Source organism: Bubalus bubalis, chromosome X, assembly GCF_019923935.1.
Source record: "Bubalus bubalis isolate 160015118507 breed Murrah chromosome X, NDDB_SH_1, whole genome shotgun sequence".
NCBI classification, from domain to species: domain Eukaryota; kingdom Metazoa; phylum Chordata; class Mammalia; order Artiodactyla; family Bovidae; genus Bubalus; species Bubalus bubalis.
In genome coordinates, this window is record NC_059181.1 from 52,686,246 (window position 1) to 52,706,042 (window position 19,797).

General features: G+C 43.4%; 1 protein-coding gene across 2 annotated transcripts in view; it reads right to left on the reverse strand.

Moving 5' to 3' along the window:
- Window positions 1-19,797, reverse strand: part of LOC112582025 (P antigen family member 3-like) — a 461,263-nt gene that overhangs the window by 251,408 nt on the left and 190,058 nt on the right. Inside the window, exon 5 of one of the 2 annotated variants that reach the window (XM_045164540.1) lies at window positions 17,051-17,163. The exons of the other annotated variant lie outside the window; for it this stretch is intronic. Coding sequence (XP_045020475.1) covers window positions 17,141-17,163 — 23 coding nt within the window. The 3' untranslated portion in view covers window positions 17,051-17,140. Of the gene's footprint in view, window positions 1-17,050; window positions 17,164-19,797 lie in introns of those variants that run through there. 2 annotated transcript variants of the gene reach the window in all.

Here is a 19,797-nt window from a genome sequence, read left to right on the forward strand (position 1 = left end):
GTTGGATGGAGTCACCGACGGGATGTACATGAGTTTGAGTAGGATCAGGGAGTTAATAACAGACAGGGGAGCCTGGTGTGCTGCAATCCATGGGGTCGCCAAGAGTCGGATACGACTGAGCAACTGAACTTAACTGAAGACTGTCCAACCACCATCTGCTACTGAAGTGGTGGGGCATCTGGGGAAAATAACTGTTCTGAGAGAAGACGGATCCCACTTGGCTAAAGAGGATTCTGGTCCTGTGACACTAAGGCACACCTGGTTGGTCCTAGAGAGATAGATGTCTTCCTCTGTGTGTCTGTCCGTCTCTCTACCCCCTCGCTCTCACACATTCCTTCTCAGGATCAAGTTCTCAACAGCAGGATGCCAATGCAGTGCCTCCCATCCTCAGCTCGTGCGAGAGGCCGGGAGTGGGCGGCAGTCGGCCTCCCATCCTTAGTGTGTGTGGAATAGAAGGGTAAAGACCACCGAGAGGAGTCCTCCAGTGTCCTACAGAGCCTACCCATCTTTCAGGGGTGAGGAGTTGGCGGGCCTGGTTTTGACGTCACAAAGATGGGACATTTACCCCTCCCTTCCTTATAGAAGGACCTTCCTGCGTATTCCCTGGGTTGTAGTGGATTGAGAGGGAGCCTGGAATGGCCTGAAGACACGTAGGTTCCCCCACAGGGACGATGGCAGTAGGGCGGGGGGGATTCGGAGAAGAGGAGTTAGTGCCGGGTCCTCTCGACCGCGTGCCCGGAGGTCCTCTCCCAGCAGCTTGGAGGCTAGGAGGGACCATCCTTGCAAGAGACGCAGGAAGTTTCCTTCCACACAGATGACAGCTGGTGATGGTCGGCTCTTGGGCTCGGAAGGCGGGGCCTTCTCCCTGATGCCTGGTAATTTGTGTTGTCGCCTGTCCATGTGAGGAGCAGCTCCTGTTACTTGCATGTTTTTCTACCAATTGTTACTAGTAACACACTAGGAAAGAGTAAAAGCAAACTATTAGAGACACTGGCTGTATTTCTACTGATTGAAATTGGGAGAGCACCACAGACCTGAAGATCAGACTGCCAGCAAGGTGGTTTTGAACTGTACTTCATTCCACAGAGAGTAGTAGAGAAGTGACAGTGGGGACCTTTGCAGGGGGGAAAACATTTAGGGGGAAATCCCGACAGAAGAGGAAATGATTATCTTTGTGACTAGCTAGTTTCAGGAGAACTGACTTTTAATCTCCATTCCTAGTCATGAGACAGGAAACAAGGAGTTGGATGGTCTGTGTCTGCCCTTTAATGACAAGGAGGAAGGTCTGTACTTGACCTTGTGGTAGGTAAACCCAGGAGTCACTGGATACTTTGGATGAGTCTTACCGAAGTCCAAAGGGGAAGGGTGGTGCTTTGCATTAAGTCATTTTGGGGACATGAAAGTCTGCAGAGATTTCTTTCCTGTGGCTTTTCTTAACAGCTCAGATGAAGTTGAACTTTGTCATCACTTTAATCATGAGCATCTTGCATGCTGGTCCCAGTAGATAAGTATAAAGGCAGAGAGGTTCGAACACCCCTCACCTTTTAAAATTGGATTATAATTGCTTTAAATGTTGTGCTAATTTTTACTGTAGGAGAAGGGTGAATCAGCTATAAGTGTATACATATATCCCCTCCCTCATGAACTTCTCTTCCACCCTGAACCCCACCCCTCTAGGTCATTACAGAAAACCAAACTAAGCTTCCTGTGCCATACAGAAGCTTGCCACTAGCTATGTATTTTACACATGGTAATCTGTATATTTCAGTGCTACTATCTCAATTCAATCCATCTTCTTCTTGCCTGCTGTGCCCATAATTCGCTTGTCCATGACTGAGACTCTAATCTTGCCCTGCAAATAGGTTCATCAGTGCCGTTTTTCTAAATTTCACATATATGTGTTGATGTGGGATATTTGTTTTTCTCTTTCTGATTTATTTCACTCTGTATAACAGACTCTAGCTTCATCCAATTCACTAGAAATGACTCAAATTCATTCCATTTTATAACTGATGAGTATTCCATTGTATACATGTACTACAACATCTTTATCCATTCATTGACAGACATCTATATTTCTTCCATGTCATGGATATTGTAGATACTGGTTCAAGGAACGTTTGGGTACATGTGTCTTTCTGAATTATAGTTTTCTCAGGGCGTATGCCCAATAGTGTGATTTATGGGTCATATGGTAGTTTTATGGGCTTCCGTGGTAGCTCAGCTGGTAGAGAATCCATGTGCAGTGTGGGAGAACCCAGTTCAAATCCTGGGTCGGGAAGACCCCCTGGAGAAGGGATAGGCTAGGCACTCCAGTATTTATGGGCTTTCCTGGTGGCTCAGACAATAATGGATCTGCCTGCACTGCGGGAGACCGGCTTCGGTCCCTGGGTTGGGAAGATCCCCTGGAGGAGGGCATGACAACCCACCTCGGTATTCTTGCCTGGGGAATCCCCATGGGCAGAGTAGCCTGGTGGGCTACCGTCCATGGGGTTGCAAAGAGACGGACACAGCTGAGCAACTAAGTACAGCACAGCACATGGTATTTTTATTGCCAGTTTTAAAAGAAATCTCCATACTGTTCTCCATAGTGGCTGTATCAGCTTTCATTCTCACAAACAGTATAGGAGGATTCCCTTTTCTCCACATCCACTCCAACATTTATTGTGTGTAGCTTACTGATGATGACCATTCTGACCGCTGTGACAAGATACCTAATTGTGGCTCTGATTTGCATTTTTCTCACGATGAGTGAGGTTGAGCATCTTTTCATGTCTTTGTTGACAGGTTCCATTTTTACTCTGGAAGTAATAGACACTTGAACATCACTGTATAGGTTCTCAAAAGGTTTGGGTTTTTTTTTTTTTTTTTTGGTAATCTAAATGAAGGCAGCAAAAAGGAGTCATTATTGCAGAATAGGATCATCATCCTCTTCAATTCAGGAAACTAAGTCACGGAGAGTGTAAGTAACTTCCCCACCGTCACAGAAGGAATAAGTGGTGGGACCTTGATTCAAATCTAGGTATCTGTGGCTTCATCACCTCCCAGCTCGGCACCACAGGCTGATGGTTTCCAGATCCACACTTCAGGCTCAGCACTCTCTTCCTGAATACAGACTCCCCTAGTCAACTGACAGGGCTGCAGGGTACTGCACTCAACAAGTGCTAGGCAACTTCTGGGACACCAGAGATGCCTTCACAGGGAAGAGAAGTGAAAGACATGCTGGGTCCCACGGGCCTCTACCCACCCCTTGGAGGGAGTGAGGAGCTACAGGAGGTTCTAAAGGGGGCTGTTTCTCTGAGAGACAGGCTGATGGACTGCCGTTCTGCATGCATGTGACAAGAAACACTTGTTCCTTTGAGTTTATTTCTCTTTATGGTTGACAATACATACCACATGGTGAAAATACACAAAGCAGATATGTAAAACCAAGCAGATAGATGGATAAGCAGATACATTCCCATTTTACCATCAGAATACCTGACAGTAAGACAGCACTTCTTTGTAAAAGGAGAACATTCTCCTAGACTAAGGCAATGAAACAGGAAATTAGTCTTTTTCTTAATTATTAGTCCCATTCCTCCTATCACAGATGAGGCATCATGGGCACAGAGAAGTTAGGTCAGCTCCCCCGAGTCGTTCTGATAGTATGTGTTTGAGTCCCACAGACAAGGAATATTCAACATGTCCAAACTGCACCCATCCCCCCCAACCCCGCTCCCCACACAGCTGCACCTCCTTTACTGCTACCTGACTCAGTAAGGCAGGCTTCTCCCCAGCTGCTTAGGCCAGAGATGCTTAAAGCCATCCTTGCCTGCTGCCTCTCTCTCACCACACTCGCAATCATCAAGCCTCACCTCTCTGCCTCCTAAGTCTAAGTAAGATTCTGTTCCTTCTCCCCACCAGCACAGTGAGTTCCCTAGGCCAGGTCACCATCGTCTCTCTCCTTGACAAGCACCAGCAATCCTGATGCTTTCCAACACATGGTCTGTCGTGCTGCCTGAGGAAGGGAAGCTTTCTTCAGTGCAATCTGGGCATGACACCCCTGCTCAAACCTGTGCACGGGCTGCCTGCTGCTCTTAGGATACTGTCCAGCCTCCTGGACTAGGTGCAGCAGGTCTTGTCTTTCCCCAAAGGCCCAATCTTCACCAGACACCCTCCTTCTGCTCCATGCCCCACTTGATATTCCAGCCACCCAGATGGCTGGTTCATCTGCTGCTCCAGTTCATCAGATGGCTGGTGTGCTCAACTCCTACTCCCTAGCCGCCCCCTGTCCCCTCTCACCCCCTCCTGACCCACCGATTTCACAATCTCACTCCTGCCTTTGCCTCCATCTTAACATGCCCTCCCTCCCTCCTCATCTGCCTGATTCCTACTTAGCTTCAGCTGTCAGGTTCCATAGAGAAATTTCCATTTTTCCTGGGGAGTACCTGAGATTTGATATTTTTACCAAATAGAAGGTGGTGGAGATTTCACTATGAATCCCTGCAGCACAATGGGCTGATGAGAAATGCAATCTGAAAGCAGAGATTTTCTGGGAAAGGCTTCCTTGCTAAGAATAGGATACAGACAGAAAAGCTCTCCTCTTGCTTTATATGGGCCCATTGTTGTCTTTGAATATGGCCTTTTGAATTAGGTCACAGTTTTGGAAGCATAAAGGGATCCAGGGTGACGACCTGCTACACAGTGAGGAAGGATAAACCGAAGCATGGAAATTTCAAAATGTCACTTTAAGGTGTCTGTGACCCAGTACATGGAACAGGACTTGAACCGCCCTACCCATACACTATGTTTTGCTGAGATTTTCACTGTTTTTCACTTTATAGTGTTGAGTTCCTCTTAGGACGAGATGAAGTATATTGACACTCCTCCCTATGTGGGGGTTTGATTTACTAGTCCCTGTGGTCATCAGGGAGGCAAGGGTGAGCTGCCAGCTCAGTATGGGGACCCTCCTAGGGAATGTCACAGCACCTCCTTGCAACTCCTCAGGTGTCTCCGCCTGGTGCCAACAACCATGGAGGGAACCGCCAGTTCCTGTGATGGCCAGTGGAGGGAGCGACCCCACTGCTGCTTCTACCTGCTACAGATTCAACTGTGATGACTGGCTTCCTTCACTACAACTCCTCTGAGCAGAACACACCTAAATATGAAATGAAGTGTGTGACTGTGGTATGTAAAGCCAATTAAATAGTTGGACATGGCACCAGTTCCACCACCCCCACCCCAACCCTCACCCCAATGAGAGGATGGAGTAGAATCTCAGGGGCTCTGGCATGCCTCCCTCCCCACTGACGTGTCTGTAACACAGGGCGCAGTGTATATGACTCACCTGGAGCCTACTTATGGAGCTTGTGGGAGTCAAGCATTTGTGGTTTTATTCCCCACAGGCACAAAGGGGTAAGGAGGAACCCCAGCCTTCTCAGACACAAGGAAACAAGCTGAAAGACGTTAGGTGGCTGATGCAGTAAAAGCTGGATCTGGGAGTCATGCCCTAGTTTCTCTTGAGTGCAAAGCCAGTCTTCTCTGCAGTCACAACAACAAGCCACATGTGTGGCTTGTGTTTCAGTTACCGAGATGCAGATGTTGTTCCATGAGAGGAGAGCCACCATTGTCCCTGTCTCCTGTCCACTTGTGAAACACAGGTACCCAGTAGGGTAAAGCCACCATGAAAGGTTCTAAGCCCCTTTGCGTGTGTGCCTTAGGAGGAGCTGCCATGCAGCCAAGAAACTGGAGTCCACTGGTAGGAAAGGGTTGCTCCAGAGGCAACACCACTCAGGACTTCAACTTCCCCTGCAGGGAGGCACTCTGCCATATCAGAGAAGCTTTGCAACCAACCCCAGCCCCAGTTATGTCTCTACCAGTCTCACTCTATCAAGTGTAAGGAATTGGGGAGGGCAGTCCTAAGATGGCGGAGGAATAGGATGGGGAGACCACTTTCTCCCCAACAAATTCATCAAAAGAACATTTGAACGCCGAGCAAATTCCACAAAACAACTTCTGAATGCTGGCAGAGGACATCAGGCACCCAGAAAGGCAGCCCATTGTCTTTGAAAGGAGGTAGGGCAAAATGTAAAAGATAAAAAGAGAGACAGAAGAGGTAGGGACAGAGATCCATCCCAGGAAGGAAGTCTTTAAAAAGAAGTTTCCAATCACCAGGAAACACTCTCACCATGAGTCTGTGGCAAGCCTTGGAACCTCAGAGGGCAACATAACCGGGAGGAAAAATAATTAAATAATTAAAACCCACAGATTACCTGCCTAAAGGCAACTCCCAGCGGAGAAGCAGCGCAGATGCTTGCATCCGCCACTAGCAAGCCGGAACTGGCGGGCTGCATTGCTTAGGGTAAGGGCCGGGCCTGAATGCCCCGAGGGCAATCTGAGGGAACTAACTTGAGATAGCAATCCAGACTGTGGGATAGCTATCCCGCGAAAAGCCCTAACCTAAGACACCACCAGGCCTGTTCACAGAACAAAGGACTGAGCAGAGCTAGCTGGCTGCGGACTGGCCCATGCCCTGCCGGAGACAGGCAGGAGAGGGCAACCAGAGCTGGAAGTGGGCAATCGCGGCCCCACAGAGGCATCATCTACCAAACTGTAAGCAGGCTTTATTGCTAACCAAGACTTCTTGGGATTCTGGACCTTTGACATCCACTGGGAGGGTCGCAGCCAGAGATCAGCTCCCCAGAAGAGACACACGGCATACCTGAGAAGGCACGCCGAGTTGTACACCCAGAAAACCGAGCAGCTGGGAAGGGGGAGACAATAAGACACAGCCCCCAACTGGGGGCGACTGCGCTTGCCAAGCATCTGGTCACCTGAGCTGCTCGGACTGGGGAAGGGTACAAAACGCAGGCCCAACCAAGTCTACGCCTTTGTGAAGTACCCGAGAACTGGAACCTGAGCGGCTTAGACCTGGGACGTGCATGAAATCCAGGGCCCACCTCAGACAGTTCCCGGCAGAGCAACCTAGAGCCTAAACAGTGTAGACTGGGAAAGCATACACCCCATCGGTGGGGACAAACCCAGTGTGGCCTAGACACTGTGTGCACTCCCCACACAAGCCAGTGATATTTGTTTGCAGTGTTCCTCCCTCCCCGCAGCACGACTGAACAAGTAAGCCTGAAAAAGTGACCACCACCGCCCCCTTGTGTCAGGGCGGAAATTAGACACTGAAGAGGCCAGCAAACAGAAGCTAAAGTAAACAGAGGGAACCACTTTGGAAGTGACAGGTGCAATAGATTAAAACCCTGTAGTTAGCACCGACTACACAGAAAGGGGCCTATAGATCTTGAGAAGTATAAGCCGGATGAAGGAAGTATCTGAAAATGAACTGACCCCACACTGTCCACAACAACACCAGAGAACGTCCTAGATATATTTTTACTATTATCATTTTTAATTTTTTAAAAATTTTAAGTCCTCTATTATTCCTTTAATTTTCATTTTTATAACCTACTGCTACTGCTAAGTCCCTTCAGTCGTGTCCGACTCTAGCGACCCCATGGACCACAGCCTACCAGGCTCCTCCATCCATGGGATTTTCTAGGCAAAAGTACTGGAGTGGGGTGCCATTGCCTTCTCCATTATAACCTACTATTCTGTTGCAAAAAAAGAAAGACCGTATTTTTAAAACAAACTTTATATATATATATATATATATATTATAATTTCTGTGACTTTGTTTTTTTCTTTAATATTGTATTTTTGAGAATTTAACCTCTACTCTAGATTTTTAATCTTTGCTTTTTGGTATTTGTTATCAATTTTTTACCATTAAGAACCCAGTCTTCAGTACCCATTTACTTGGGAGCGAGATCACTGGCTGGATTGCTCTCTCCCCCTTTGGACTCTCCTTTTTCTCCACCAGGTCACCTCTATTTCCTCCCCCCCCCCCCCCCCCCGCTCTTTTCTACCGAACTCTGTGAATCTCTTTGTGTGTTCCGGGCTGTGGAGAACACCTAGGGAACAGATTACTGGCTAGATCTGTCTGTCTACTTTTGATTCTGCCTTGTATCCTCCTGGCAACCTCTGTCTCCTTCCTCACTCTTATCTCCTCTAACTCTGTGAACATCTCTGAGGGATCCAGACTGTGGAGAGCACATAGGGAAGTGATTACTGGCTAGCTTACTCTCTCTCCTTTTGATTTCCCCTCTTATCCTCCTGGTCACCTCTATCTCCCTCCTCCCTCTTCTCTTCTCCATGTAAGTCTGTGTACCTCTCCAGGCGACCCTCACTATGGAGAAACTTTCCATCATTAACCTAGATGTTTTATCATCGGTGCTGTATAGATGGAGAAGTCTTGAGGCTACAGTAAGAATAAGACTGGAAACCAGAGGCAGGAGGCTTAAGTCCAAATCCTGAGAACACCAGAGAACTCCTGACTCCAGGGAGCATTAATGAGTAGGTGCTCCTCAAACGGTTCCATACCTACACTGAAACCAAGCACCACCCAATGGCCAACAAGTTCCAGAGCAAGACATACCAGGCAAATTCTCAAGCAACACAGGAACATAGCCCTGAGCTTCAATATACAGGCTGCCCAAAGTCACACCAAGCCCACTGACATCTCAAAAGACATTACTGGACACTTCAGTGTACTCCAGAGAGAAGCAATCAAGCTCCACCCACCAGAACACTGACACAAGCTTCCCTAGGCAAGAAACCTTGACAAGCCACCCGTCCAATCCCACCCACAGCGAGGAACCTCCACAATAAAGAGGAACCACAAACTGCCATAATACGGAAAGGCCACCCCAAACATAGCAATCTAAACAAGACGAAAAGGCAGAGAAATACCCAGCAGGGAAAGGAACAGGATAAATGCCCACCAAACCAAACAAAAGAAGAAGAAATAGGGAATCTACCTGATAAAAGAATTCTGAATAATGATAGTGAAAATGATCCAAAATCTTGAAAACAAAATGGAGTTACAGATAAATAGCCTGGAGACAAGGATCAAGAAGATGCAAGAAATCTTTAACAAGGACCTAGAAGAAATAAAAAAGAATTAATATATAATGAATAATGCAATGGAATGCAATGCTGCTTTGTCGCTTCAGTCGTGTCCGGCTATGTGCGACCCCAGAGATGGCAGCCCACCAGGTTCACCCGTCCCTGGGATTCACCAGGCAAGAACACTGGAGTGGGTTGCCATGTCCTTCTCCAATGCATGGAAGTGAAAAGTGAAAGTGAGGACACTCAGTCGTGTCCGACTCTTAGCGACCCCATGGACTGCAGCCCACCAGGCTCCTCCACCCATGGGATTTTCCAGGCAAGAGTACTGGAGTGGGGTGCCATTGCCTTCTCCGGAATAATGCAATAAATGAGATCAAAAACATTCTTGAGGGAACCAAGAGGAGAATAACGGAGGCAGAAGGTAGGATAAGTGAGGTAGAGGACAGAATTGATATCTATAGGACATTTCACCCCCAAATAATGAATTTCACCTTTCTCTCAAGTGAACATGGAACGTTCTCCAGGATAGATCACATCCTGGGCCATAAATCTATCCTTGGTAAATTCAAAACAATAGAAGTCATTCCAAGCATCTTTTCTGACCACAATGCAGTAAGATTAGATGTCAATTACAGGAGAAAAACTATTAAAACTTCCAACATATGGAGGCTGAAGAGCACGCTGCTGAATAACCAACAAATCACAGAACAAATCAAAAAAGAAATCAAAATATGCATAGAAAAGAATAAAAATAAAAACACAACAACCCAAAACCTATGGGACACTGTAAAAGCAGTGCTAAGGGGAACGTTCATAAGGTAGTGGAAAAATCCGTAAAGAGTTTAAAATGCTGCATTATAAAATATCCATTAAATGCAAAAGAAAGCAGTAAAATGAGGTCCATAGAAAAAAACGACATGAGACAGAAATATATATTGGCAGATGTAAGTCTGTATCAACATTAAATGTGAATAGATAAAACAATCCAACCAGAAGGCAGACGTTGAGAGACGAGTTTTCTTTTTTTAAAAAAAAATCCAACTGTGTGTTGCCTAAAGAGGACACAGTTTCGATTCTAAGATAGATAAATTACCATGTGTGTGTGTGTGTGTGTTCAGTCGCTCAGTCATGTTCAACTCTCTGGGGCCCCATGGACTGTAACTCGCCATGACCCCTCTTCATGGAATTCTCCAGGCAAGAATACTGGAGCGGGTTGTTATTTCCTACTCCAGGGGATCTTCCAGACCGAGGGATCGAACCTGAGTCTCCTGCATTGGCAGATGGGTTCTTTACCACTAGCGCCACCTGGGAAGCCTTATATGACCCAGCAATTCTACTCCTAGACAATTTTACCCAAGAGAAATGAAAACATGCCCACACAAACACCTGCACTCAAATATTCCTCACGTGTATTCCTAATAGACAAACCCAGAAACAGTCCAACAAAGGAACACTACACGGCAATAAAAAAAAAAAAAGGGAACAACTAATGCATGTAACACCAAGGATGCATCTCAACTGTGCAAATGAGAGAAACCAGACACAGAAGGCTACATATTATATGATTTCATGTCAATGGATTTCTGGAAGCAGCACAACTGTTGGCACAGAAATGTATCCATGGTTGCCAGGGTATAGGAGTGGAGGAAGGAGTCTGATGGCAAATAGTGCAAGGGAGAATTTATGAACTATCAGACATTTTCTACATTTTTATTGTGGTACCATTTACACCACGGTATACATTTGTCAAAAAAAATAATAATTAAAAAATGTAAAAAACAATCTACAAACGGTAATATGTTAAAGTGTTGGCTTTTATTGTATATAAATTATACCTCAATACTTTTTTTAAAGAAAAAGGAAATTTTAAATATTTAAGTATTGGTTATTGTATCCATCTAGACCATGAGCTCAAAAACATAAAAATCGTATTTTGGAATTCTTCCGAGCTGGCCAACTTCCAGGATTCCCCATAACACCTTTGTACTCTTATGACAGGACACAGAAACGTGGTCTAAACCATGCTGACAATTCCCTCTCCTTCACCTCAAGTCCAAATTCTTTCTCAGTTCTGTCCATTTTACTTCGCAAACGTCTAATGTGTCTACATTTTCCCATGTCCACCACATCTGCTCTAGTCCAAAGCCTCCCTCCATTTAATTGTCAACCCCCTTCTAACAGGTCTCTCATATCCACTCAGCATGTCTGTTTCCCTCTTCCCGCCCTCTTCCTCCCTCTCTTACAGTTGCAAAACTGTCTATGACTTTTTAGATAAAGGCTACTCTCATATACAAGGACTTAAAGGCATGGTCTAGCCTCTGCCCACTTTGCTACCAACATCGAAAGGAGAGCTTCCTTTTCTTGTCTCTCTTATCAGGGTTCCTTCACACCTTCCATTTCCTAAGCTTCTCTACTTAGATTGTCCTCAATTTCTGAAGCCTGCTGGTTAGTAAACTCCTTCAAGCTAGGCTTCACTTTCAGATATACAACTTAGGTTTCAAGAAGGCAAAACAACCAAAGATCAAATTGCCAACATCCGTTAGATCATGGGGAAAGCAAGGGAATTCCAGAAAAACATTTAATTCTATGTCATTGACTATGCTAAGACCTCTGACTGCGTGGCTCACAACAAACTACAGAAAATTCTTAAACAGAGGGCAGTACCAGACTACTCGACCTGTCTCCTGAGAAACCAGTATGTGGGTCAAGAAGCAACCGTTAGAACCAGAGTTGGAACAAAATGACTGCTTCATAATTGGGGAAGGAGTACGACAAGGGTGTATATTGTCATGCTGCTTATTTAACTTATATGCAGAGTACAGCCCGCAAAATGCCAGACTGGATGACGCACAAGCTGGAATCAAGATTGCCGGGAGAAATATTGACAAGCTCAGATACACAGATGATACCACTCTAATGGCACAAAGTGAAGAGCAACTAAAGAACCTTTTGATAATGTTCAAAACAGGAGAGTGAAAAAACTGGCTTAAAACTCAACTATTAAAACACTAAGATCATGACATCTGGTCCTATCACTTCATGGCAAATAGAAGGGGGTTAAGTGGAAGCAGTCCATCCTAAGGGAGATCAGTCCTGGGTGTTCATTGGAAGGGCTGATGTTGAAGCTGAAACTCCAATACTTTGGCCACCTGAGGCGAAGAGCTGACTCATTTGAAAAGACCCTGATGCTGGGAAAGATTGAGGGCAGGAGAGGGCGACAACAGAGGATCAGATGGTTGGATGGCATCACTGACTCAATGGACATGAGTTTGGGAGAACTCTGGGAGTTGGTGATGGACACGGAGGCCTGGCGTGCTGCGGTTCATGGGGTCACAGAGAGTCAGACATGACTGAGTGACTGAACTGCACTGAAGAGGAAGCAGTGACAGATTTCATTTTCTTGGGCTCCAAAATCACTGCAGATGGTGATTGCAGCCATGAAATTAAGACACTTGCTCCTTGGAAGGAAAGCTATGACAAACCTAGATTACATGAATTCTCAGGTACTTCAGTAGTGTCCGGCTCTTTACAACCCCATGGACTGAGGCCCATCAGGCTCCTCTGTCCAGGGGATTCTCCACACAAGAATACTGGAGTCGATTGCCATGCCCTCCTCCAGGGGATCTTCCTAACCCAGGGACTGAAACCATATCTCCTAAGTGTGTTGCATTACAAACAGATGCTTTACCGCTCAGCCCCCGGGGAAGCCCATGACAAACTTAGACAACATATTAAATAGCAGAGACATCACTTTGCTGACAAAGGTCTGTAGAGTCAAAACTACAGTTTTTCCAGTAGTGATGTACAGATGAGTAAGTTAGATCGTTAAGAAGGCTGAGTGCCAAAGAATTGATGCTTTCGAATTGTGGTGCTAGAGATGAGCCTTGAGAATCCCTTGGACAGCAAGGAGAACAAACCTGCCAATCCTAAAGGAAATGAACTCTGAATATTCACTGGAAGAACTGATGCTGAAGCTGCAATACTTTGGCCACCTGATGCAAATAGCTGACTCATTGGAAAGGACCCTGATGCAAAAAGATTGACGGCAGGAGGAGAAGGGGGTGACAGAGGGTGAGATAATTAGATAGCATCACCAACACAATGGACATTAATTTGATCAAACTCAGGGAGATAGTGTAGGACAGAGGAGCCTGGCATGCTGAAGGCCATGGAGTTGTAAATAGTTGCACACGACTGAGCGACTGAACAATGACCACCACCTCCACCTTACCTTTCAGCTTCCCCAAGGTGCCACCGCCCCACTGTCAGCAGGGCTAAGAAGCTTTCTGTGTCTGTCAGTGGTAAAGGCTGACACTTATGTCTTCACACACTCAGTGCCCCCTGCTTAGGTGATGGTGGGTCCTTAGAATGCTCATCACACCATCCCAGAGCTCAGATCAGGGAGCCTTCTCACAACAGTAATGGAGGACCTACCCTGGTACATAAATGGGAGTTGGAGCTGTTTACCCCTTCTCCATGTGTTTTCTCCCTTTACATTCATTTGCACATTTCTTCTTGAGTCACCGAATCCAACTCTGCTTATCCCCAACTGGTTACTGTAAAAAGCTGCACCTGCATCTCTATCAGGGCGGGTGCGTGTATCCCCTGCAGTATGTATTTTCTTTCTCCTTTCCCTTCAGAATCTCTAGACTCCCAGACACCACCCTCAAAAGGGGCAGTGATGCAGGGGAGGTTGTGACTCTGATCCAAAGCCTGGGTCAAAGCACGACTGTGTTATATATAACCTCTTTCATTCTTAGAATGAACCTTATCTTCTAGCTTTCCTCCTGCTTCTTGGCCACCCCACTCACTGTTTTTTTTCCCCACTTAGGTCCATTCCCTATGTTTCTCCTTTGCACTTCTTTTCTGTTTATGTGTCTGGTCCACCAGTGTGATATTCCCATCATCCACCTTATATCACTGGTCTTGTTATTTCAAGCATTGCAGATACGTCCCGAAACATGCTAGTAATCAATATGTGTGTACTAAATGAAGGAATATTTTTAATGACTGACAGGAAAAGCATCTCCTCCATGTAGGAATCAGTATTATAGGTGTCATATTTGTAGCACCATAAAGCCTTGTGTCTTGTTCCAGACACTGTAGGGGTGTGGCTCTGTCTTCATGCCCTGGTGCCCTTGCATGTCCTTACTTAGGCTACATAGGCAAGGCTAAACTGCAGGCTGACTTGAATCTTGGCAGAGAACCTCTTGACTGCTCTTGCAGCAAGGGGAGATAAGCAGCCTGATGAAGAGCTGCTATGAGGCCATTTCTCACCTGCCTCCTTATCCAGCAGGAGGTGACACAAAGTTGTTACTCATCCACCAATGGTTTCAGTTGAACATAGGATGGTTTCCCTAGCCCCAGCTGAGAGTACAGCTGTGGACTACAGAGCTGCTCAGTGCCATAGGGCACAACTGCAGACTCCTTCCTGGCAGAGACCCACCACCTGTAGTGCCTGTTACTGAGGCCTTCCAGTTCAGTGGCAAACCATGGGACTAGGGACAAGGCAACTGACACCAGGGTCATATTGCTTCTGTACTGTCTGTAAGTTAGAATCTGAATCCCTTCGGGTTCATTGTCTCCTTACTGGCCAAGCCCGTAGAAGGTGACAAGCCAAACTAACAACTGCAGTGGTGCCCTGAGGCCCTGTAGCTCCTGCGCTGTGACTTAGGGACTGGCTGCCTGACTACGTGACAGAGTCTGGTGTTGTGTGATGTTGTGTGACCAGAATATTGGCTTATTTTCTTTGTCATCACACAAAGCAAGGAGCACAGTTTTCACTACATACTATGACTTAGGGTAGCTTTGCAGTTCTCATTAACAAACCCACCTTAGAATGGATGCCATATCTGATACCAGCTATTTAATCTGCTAATATAAATAAATATATTGCCTAAATCAATATTTATTTAGACAAAATATGCTTCTGAAGTCCAATTCGTTTTAAAAGTTAACCTTATAGTCGACTTGAAATTCAAAATCTGTATCACTTGTGAGAGAACTGTTAATTGTAAAGGTAAATGTTTAAATGAAAAAATGGAGTAGAATAAGCCAAATCCATTTGCAGTGTAATGCCTATTTCACGTTATCTTGTTTATTCTTCATAACAAATATTTAGTGTAAAATTGTAATTTCCATTTTAGAAATGGGGAAACAGATCCAAAGGATGCAAATACCTTTCTCACCTTCACACAGTTGTGTGTCAGAACCAGTATTGATACTCTTAGTTATGTCAAGTGCTGTGCTTAGTCGCTCAGTATTGTCCAACTCTTTGCGACCCCATGTACTGTAGTCCATCAGGCACCTCTATCCATGGGGATTCCTCAGGCAAGAATACTGGAGTGGGTTGCCGTGGCCTCCTCAGGAGATCTTCCCAACACAGGGATCAAACCCAGGTCTCCAGCACTGCAGGCGGATTCTTTACTGTCTGAGCCACCAGGGAAGCCCAGTTATGTCATGTCATAGCCAATAAGGAGACAGAGCAGATAAAACTCAAGTCATTTTGTCTCAGGAAGTTCTCCTCATTCCTTTCCCTTTTCTTCTAGCTAGGATCTAATCTTGTCAGGGAGCTCCATGACCTAGGGGCTTTTTCACATACTTTTTGGTAACATGGGATACTCTAAGTCTCAATTTGTCTTAATTTGAGGTAGATTTGAACCTCCCATTTTCAGTCCTTTTGGACCTTGATTTTCATACCTCTGTAAGGGCACAACAGCTGCTATTTATAATCCCCTGTTATTCGCTAAGCACAGTGAATTCTGAATAGGTCCTTTGTTGCAGAAATATATTTTTTTGGTGCGTGAGGATGCAGACAGGGGCTCAGAGATGTAAGTGTTTCGTTATTATGTTAATAATAAGGATATAAGGGAGGAATCAGACAGCTGGAGGACTTCCCTGTAGCTCAAACGGTAAAGAATCTGCAGGAGACCAGGGTTCGATCCCTGGGCTGGGAAGATCCTCTGGAGAAGGGAATGGCAATCCACTCCAGTATTCTTGCCTGGAGAATTCCATGGACAGAGAAGTCTGGTGGGTACAGTTCGTGGGGTCGCAAAGAGTCAGACAGGACTGAGTGATTCACACACACACAGACAACTAGAGGGCTTTTGAGATCTGGTGACTATCAAGCCAATGGAGGACGTCATGGAGAAGAAAAGATGTTTCTGACTGCTCTCTCCCTGCACCCAAAAAAACTTGGAAGGCAAGTCAGAAATGTGTGAAAGATATGCTGTGCTATTTGCCATGGAATTTGACAGCAGTTTTTTTCCTGTCTCCCTGCAACCTTTAACAATGGCTTTGGCATTCCATTTCTCTATAGGGCAGTACAAACATATTACATTTTTAAAAATGTTTCTCTGTCAATGCTTTCATCAGGGACACCGTATGAGATTTGGGTGGCACATTTTGTAAACCCATTTATTCAAGAGAAGACCAAAGGCTTTTATGAATTTTTTATGTGTGGGTATATATATGTATGTATATGCATTAACATGTAGACTACACATAAAGAATATGTTATGACCCAATTTTTTTAACCCTAGAAGTGCAAGGGTGGTTTACATGTATAAGGTTACCAGTGCAATTCACCACATTAACAGAAAAATGGAGGGAAGACAATTCTATGATCATCATAATTGATGCAGTATAAGTGTTTGATGAAAATTAATCTATATTCAAGACAGCAAACTAGGAATAGAATGGTACTTACTCTGATAAAGTATATCTACAAAAAAGCAATGTAAACAGGTTGAAATGGAGAAGATTTTTCCTTTCCTATTCGGATAAATGCCGATTAGCACCTACTTTAGTCAAGAATATTCTGGCCACGTTTGTTCAATGCTGCAAAATGAGGAAGGGTTTAAGATTTAAGCCAGTAGAAACTGTTGATATTCAAATATAATTGTATCTTTTGAAAAGCAAAAATAATCTACATCTAAATTTGTGGAATTAATATGCATATTTAGAGGAATTGTTGGACAGAAAATCTATATGCAGACATTCTCTCTCTACATACATCCTCAACTAGACAATAAAAATCACAAACCATCAATTTTCAATAACATTAGATACCCAGGGATAAATTTAACAAAAAATGTGCAAGTAGAATACGAAACTTTATTGACAGAACTTTAACAGTCAAATACACAACATAAGAACAGCATAGATGGTTTCAGTTTATCTTCTTTCAAGCAAATGGCTGCCCTTCACCTATAATATAAACATTTAAAAAGTTACTTAGCAGAACTTTATTTTGATGACAGGAGAGGTATACAAAGTTCACTGCAGTTGTAGTTTTATAAAATGGACTAAAACAGGAACACTAAGGGCGACCCTTTGGCTTACCTTCAGTTAATCCTCTCTAGAGATTTTATAGACTTTTCAAGCATATTACCAGTTTTTTTAAAAACACACTACTCTTCCTAGTTATACAAGAAAATAAGGACACTGAGTTCAGAACAAATGCAATCAATGGAACCTATCAGAAGGTAGTTTTCAGTAGAAGGCAAAACTGTGTACACATTCAGTAAAATATCTAACAACAAAAAACACCCTAAGAAAAACAAAATACACAAAAACTGAAACAAAAAATCCCCCAAAAAGTATCATTTAAATGCACTGGTTTGAAATAATATTCTGAAAATAGGATAGCTAAACAGTTGTTCTCTCTGTTACTGCTTATGTGAAGTAAATAAAAAGGCCAGTATTACATTTTTTCTTCTCTACTGTGGAAAAGTGTAGACATTTTCATTTGTTCTAAATGGTTGATATGGTTGTTTTAAGTCGGTTAAACATGTGTCCCCCTTTTTACTTGTGGCCCTCATGTAATTCTAAACGTTTCTTTTCTCCCTGGAAAGCATTCCAGTTGCTATAATACATTATCTGGTGACACTAATTTTAAGCCATTACTATCACTGGCGACATGGTGACATCAAAATGTGAAGCAGAAATAGCACTGTTTCTCACAGCCACACCAAAGAAAAAAAAGGAAAGAAAGAAAGGAGAGAAGAAAAGGGAGAGCAAGAGCGAGTATGAGTGAGAGAGAAAAGCAAGTAGGAAGAGAGAAAGAAAATCTGGAAAAGCAGATTTTTTGGTTTCTAAATGGTAATGGCTTTTGAGAGAAAACTCTGACCAATTTCAAAAGTTCATCCATGGTATTTGTGATGTTTAGTTATTTAGTTACTGTGGAGTATGTTAAATATTTGTTTTTCTACCCTACTATTTCATCAATATTCTGAAAATATTTGAGTGCCAGATTATACCCTGTTTTAATTCTGTAATATACTATTAGTGTCTTGTTCATATTTCTAATTATGTGTACTTGGGCTTTGTCCATTTGCTTCACAATTATGTAAACTGAGAAGAATGGACTGGCAGTTTGGGGTTGGCAGATACAAACTATTACATTCAGAATGGATAAACAACAAGGTCCTATTATATAGCACAGGGAACTAATGTCCAATCTCTTGTGATAAATGACAATGGAAAAGAATATTAAAAAATATGTGTGTGTGTATATATATATTAAAAAATTATGTAAACTAACACATTGTCTTTATTTATTAGTTGAGTTTATTTTCCTCTTCCTAACAATTCATACCTGTCTTTTATTAAGTATCTTTTCCTTTTTCCCTTAGGTTTATTCTGTTGTTCTTTTTCTTACCTTTTATGTTGGATGTAGGATTTTATATTTATGTACCTTGTAATACCTTTATGTATTACCTTTATGTAATACCTTTATGTAATACCTTTATGTATTTTTCTTTTTAAATACACACATATTTAGACTAAGATTTTTCTATGAGAACATTTTAATCATTTTCTGTAGTTACTTGAAAGTAGTCTGAAAGTTGTATTTTCATCTAATTTTTCTAATGGATTGGAAAAAAAATGTAAAGTGAAAATATTTAGAAGGCTAATACACAGTAAATTCTTCCCTAACTATGAAGTTCTTCCTTTAAAATCAGAACCATGCAATTCATTGTCATCAGTTTGGAAAACACGTATGTGAAAGATACCAAGTTGATTATGCGGGAAGAACTAGAGTTATAATCTTTGGCCTTCAAAACTTTTTAAACTCATGTATCAAAGAAGAAAAATAACATACTTGATATGGTTAGAGACGATTATATCATGAGGCTCAGCTTTTTATTAGTTCTTTAAGAGCGACAGTGGGGTGTATGGCAAAGCCATCATAGTATTGTAAAGTAATGATCCTCCAATTAAAATAAGCAACTTCTCTCCCCAAAAAAAGACCAAACCTGGGGGCAGGTAGTGTGGTTAGCATATGTATCTTACTCACACCTGCCTTGAATATCACTGACTAAATGCACTCTGTCAACTTGATCAGCCACAGAAATAGGAAACTAGACTGTCTTTGGCCACTTTATTATTCAGTCATTTCATGATTCCCTGGGGAAAGGATTTAAAATGCAACTGTTTTTTTAAGAGCTAGAGAATTCAGAATTTGAGCGAATTTAACAAATATCAAGCAGAATGTTGGCTCATTTTCTTTTTTTTTTTTTTAATTTTATTTCCTCCTCCCTCCCCATACCCTCCCTCTGGGTGCTCATTTTCTTTTTTAAAAAATTAATTAATTGATTTTAATTGGAGGCTAATTACAATATTCTGGTGGTTTTTGCCATACATTGACATGAATCAGCCACAGGTGTACATGTGTCCCCCATCAGAAAATGAAATCTCAATCCCCCTGTTATAATTTGACTCAAGATGTTATTTTATGATAAATACATCATACAAAACAGAGTATTCTTGTATGCGTTCCATCAAAGAGAATCAGAGAATGCAAAAATTAGCACTGAAAAACCAGCATTTTTGTGTATC